This window comes from Adiantum capillus-veneris, chromosome 24 (genome assembly GCF_014529385.1).
Source record: "Adiantum capillus-veneris isolate H3 chromosome 24, ASM1452938v2, whole genome shotgun sequence".
Taxonomy (NCBI): Eukaryota; Viridiplantae; Streptophyta; class Polypodiopsida; order Polypodiales; family Pteridaceae; genus Adiantum; species Adiantum capillus-veneris.
In genome coordinates, this window is record NC_140954.1 from 113,763,502 (window position 1) to 113,768,014 (window position 4,513).

Genomic DNA, 4,513 nt, shown 5'->3' on the forward strand with positions numbered 1-4,513 from the left:
GTAAAACATGACCTCTTGGGAGAAGTTTGCAAGATCAACTTCTCCCAAGATAAATTTATGGACATATTTGGAAGTTTTGATAAATTTTGCCAACTATGTGGAGTAGTTTTGGAATTTTGAAAATTTGAGGGAGTTTCCACAAATTTGAGGGCCATTTTTATTAATCCCCATTAAGAAGAAGTAATGAGGAGGTGGAGGGGTGGAGAGGACGTGGTTGGGCAGTGCTCATAGAGTCAGCCTTGGCGCGCTCAAGGCGTGATGAAAGAGTGCTCAACCTTAATTTCCCAACGACTGAGCTGTATATAAGCGGGATGATTTGCTGAGATAAAAGCAAGCCGCCCTCTCTGCAGAAGCAAAGCAATGGAGTGCTTGAATATGGCTCTCATGCTGCTGCTGGCTGTGGCTGCGCTCTCGTCTGCTGGGCTTGCCTCCGCGGATGGAGGCTACTACCTCACTGGCCATCCGCTTCACAAGCCCCCCGTTCCCTACGGAAAACCCGGCTACAAGCCCCTCGCGCTCTCTGTCCAGGGCGTCGTCTTCTGCCAAAACTGCCTTTACGTCGGCACCGGCTCTCTCACAGGCGCCAAGCCATTGACGGGTGATATCACTACCACTTTTAGATAATGCCCAACCTCAAAACTTTCAAAAACCTTAATATTTGTGGACACATTCCAAAGTTCATTAGTTAGTTGGAAAGCATGTGTCTTTTCTGCAACTCAAATTAACAGAGAGTTTGCCTAAATGACATTGGTTCTTTACAGGAGCCCGCGTGCAACTTGCTTGCAGGGATCGACGCTACAAGACCTTTCTCTATGATACTGCTCGCACTGATGAGAATGGTTACCTTCTCCTTACCATACCCAACTTCGACTATAGGAGGCACAACCCCTTGCGCACCTGCCGAGTATTCTTGCTCTCCTCATTCACACCCTCTTGCAGCAGGCGTACTAACATCAACTCTGGCAGATTTGGTGCCTCCTTGCACCTAGAAAAGGCCTACCCCGACCAAGTGCTCTACACCGTTGGCCCTTTTGCCTTCGCCCCACCTACTCGTTGCAAGGCTACACCCCCAACTTATTATACTCCTCCTAGCTCCACTCCTACTTACACTCCCCCTCATCCTCCTCTTTCCTACGATGTTTCCCCTACTTCTAGCCCCACTTACTCGCCCCCTTCCCCTACCTATGCTTCGCCTCCGGTTTATGATTCTCCCCCCTACACTAGCCAACCTTGATACACATAGTAACCACCCATCTTGCAACATGCCCAATAACCTAAGCATTCTTTGGAATCCAATTGGTTCCTTCTAAAATATGAAAGAAGCTCTAACTTAGAGCTCCTTACTAGCTTATTGTTTCAGTGCACATGCTCACATACTGCTCTGTTGTGCCGAACAGTACGCATCATCACATTCAGGGCAAGAAAGAAAGTTGCCCAACTTCAATCATTTCTTTGTAGTCCTTATTTCTTGAAATAGCATTTCATGAATTAAACTACTAAATTCTCTCTTCTCATCCAACGTCTCTTTTTGTCTTCTAACTTAAACCAATACAAATTGCAACACAATATCAACTCTTGCGAGAAGAGGTGATCGCTTTTACACCAATGAGTATCGTGCTTTTAAAGCAATGAGCGTCGTGCTAGCCAAGAGGTATATAACTTCAAACCCTACAAGTTACATGTCTGAGAACATCATATGGATAATGAAGATGTGCTTAACACTATGGTGGTAAATGGCACTGAATTATTTCTTGTACTTGGGATTTTTATGTCATGTTAACCAAGAAACTTTCAAGAATTATTACAAGAGATGCGCCATAATGACTTTTAGTGAAGTGTTTCCTATCCATAGAGTTGATGTTGATGCCGTATGTATGTGAATAATCGGATTCTATGGAAAGAACATATCTCTAATTCCTAATTTGAATTTGAAGAGTTTACCATCCACATAGCTGATGATGATAATATTTGTACATAAATAACCAGATTCTATGGACTTTTGTATGAACTTTGTCTTTTCCATATGCCATACCATTGACACTAGTAGCCCTGTAATGTGAGGTTCCTTAGACAGTCAAGTTTCTCGAGACACTCAATAAGAATACCTAGTAAGAAACCGAACCTTGATGATAGTGAGAGACACCCAATTTGGTCTTTAACAGTAGCAATTCCGCAATATGTTGCATTAAAATCATGCATTGATCTTGCAAAGAGCAAGATGTATTAAAAGATTAAGCCTCACAATCAAATAGAGTGAGACTAGGCACTTTTGAGAATGTAAGAATGGGAAGCCATACATCTTGCAAAGAGCAAGATGTATTGAAAGATCAAGCCTCACAATCAAATAGAGTGAGACTAGGCACTTTTGAGAATGTATGAGAAGCTTTTTAGTTGCAATTTCGCATGCTGTAATTTGCAGCTTTTTGAGAAGAGGCTTAAGATAATTTTTTTTCCAACAAACAGGCTTGCAACTTGATTAGCATATTATATGCCTCTAAATGCAATTCAATTCAAGTTAAGGATAAGGTATAGGCTTGTCATATTCTCACTGTCTTATATCATCCCAAGCAAAGCACAACAACAAATTATCAGACTGATTGCATCTCGAAACTCACTAGGTGGGGTCCTTAATAAATAAATAAATAAGCATGTCCCATGCCACAAAACCTATTTGATCTGTCGCCACCTCTTCCAGTTGTCGATGCCACTTGCAAAACGTCCCCTGCCTCCTGCAGTGCCACCTCTCCCTTCTAGGGTTGCTCACACCTCACAAAATGGTGCATTTATTTTTATATTCTTAGCTCTTTATCTTTTGACTCAAAGAAAGCATCTTCGGGAGATTCTAGTTAAAGAAATGCTTTCAAAACTAGCCACACATACTCACATCCTATCAGGCCAAGGGCCAGAGACCATGGACCAATGTGAACAAGCCCTCGTGGCCTGTTGTGTGAGCAATGTGAGCTTCCCTTTCTTTCCCCATCGATTTATAGAGCTTGGCGTTTCTCACGATGGCTGCCCAAAGCCTGCTTTAGGGTTGAAATTCCAAAGAAAATTAAAGCAAGGGAGGGTGCCCACAATGCATGCCCCCCCCCCCCCCCACCCAAAAGGCTCTTCAAAGCTAGCAATGCGATGCAAAAATACTCATGCAAGGTAGACTAAGATGAAGCAAATCAAAGTTGACGAAACTATGTAATTGAAAAAAGTACAAAGATTTCCAAGAATTTTCAAGTATTCAAGAGGTCAAAGGTGCGTAATCTCATCATATCCAAAACTTACAAGAGAACTCCCAGAAATTGGAAGGATACATGAGGTGGTATCTAGAAAATGGCATCAAACACGGGTTGAATCAACAAGGTGGTAATATCTCGCAAAAAAATTACGATTTTTAGCAGTCAGGTTAGACACGGTCTTTTCGGACGGGTGTTCACAAATCGGCAAAGCTTGCATTTGGACGATGCTTAGAAGCTCAACATTGACATCGACAATTCCTTATAACTTGGCAAAATTAAATTAGCAAGGGAAATTAATGTCAATTGTGGTGTTCACTGTCGATTCTAATCTATTCCCAGTCGACGAGCGATTAACTCTAAGGTACATCTTTTCTCTTGCTAGCACATCACAAAATTCCCATGGATCCTAACATTGACATGCAACATACGTTCGAATTTTAAAAATGTTTCACAAGTTCCACTTACTATGTCCCCATAGTTGGCTACTCTAACAAAGGGTATCCATGCAACAGTAAGGTCGGATGAAAAATACAAATTGCTTGACATCCAAGAGTTTAGAGCACTACAAATTGCTTGACATCCAAGAGTTTCACAGTGATGATGTGGCAACTAAGGGCCGGTGTCCACGCCCACTAAGGGCCAAAGTTTTTTGAGGATAGGGGTGTACCCCCCCCCCCCAATAGCGACATCGCTATTGCCTCGACAGGGGAGGGGTCCCACTGCAGAGAGATGAGCCGACAGGGGGAGTTAAAGAGCGAGCCAAGGCAAGAGAGGCCCAAGGGGAGATCCGGCCGGCCAAAGGGAAGGGACCAAAACCCAAGGTGTACACCATGCAAAGGTTTCCAAAAATAAAATGTGCCTAGTGTTGGCAATGTGTCTAGTGTTGGCAATGCAAACAAATTCTAAAAGAAGCTCTAAGTGAAGGCCACGGGAGGAGAAACTCATCCTTTTTTCTTTTTTGAACCTACTAGAGGCACCCCTATAAAAGGTTGTAAATGTGAAAATTTTAGGGCTTGTTTGCCTAAGTGTGTAAGTGGAAGCTTGAAGCTTGTGTGGGGCTAAGCTTGCCATTGAAGCTGCATACTTGATTGCAATAATACCACTTCTTTGCCCCAATCTCTTGTGTTGTTTCTTCCCATTCCCCTCCTTTTCTCTCGCTCTTCGTCTATTGGCCATTGCTTGCAGAGGGTTTGGCTGCAGCTCGAAAGGTGCTACCAAGAGGGCAGATTAGGAGTGTTTTGTGAGTCGAAAAGGGTGAGTTGAGCAGTGTGGGTGTATTTGTG

At 43.1% G+C, this 4,513-nt stretch overlaps 1 protein-coding gene across 1 annotated transcript; it reads left to right on the plus strand.

The window, feature by feature from the left end:
- The first annotated feature begins 289 nt into the window (after positions 1 to 289).
- On the plus strand, positions 290 to 1,370 carry LOC147426980 (non-classical arabinogalactan protein 30-like). Its single transcript, XM_086498651.1, has 2 exons — positions 290 to 598; positions 762 to 1,370. Exons 1-2 carry the CDS (start codon positions 361 to 363, stop codon positions 1,232 to 1,234), a joined length of 711 nt encoding a protein of 236 aa, XP_086354777.1. The 5' UTR covers positions 290 to 360; the 3' UTR covers positions 1,235 to 1,370.
- The last annotated feature ends 3,143 nt before the right edge of the window (positions 1,371 to 4,513 follow it).

What these genes read in the sequence shown, in the direction of transcription:
- LOC147426980 (XM_086498651.1), top strand. Translation starts at nt 361, where the DNA reads ATGGAGTGCTTGAATATGGCTCTCATGCTGCTGCTGGCTGTGGCTGCG. An exon ending in AGGCGCCAAGCCATTGACGG is followed by an intron (nt 599 to 761) that starts GTGATATCACTA and finishes GGTTCTTTACAG; the next exon opens with GAGCCCGCGTGCAACTTGCT.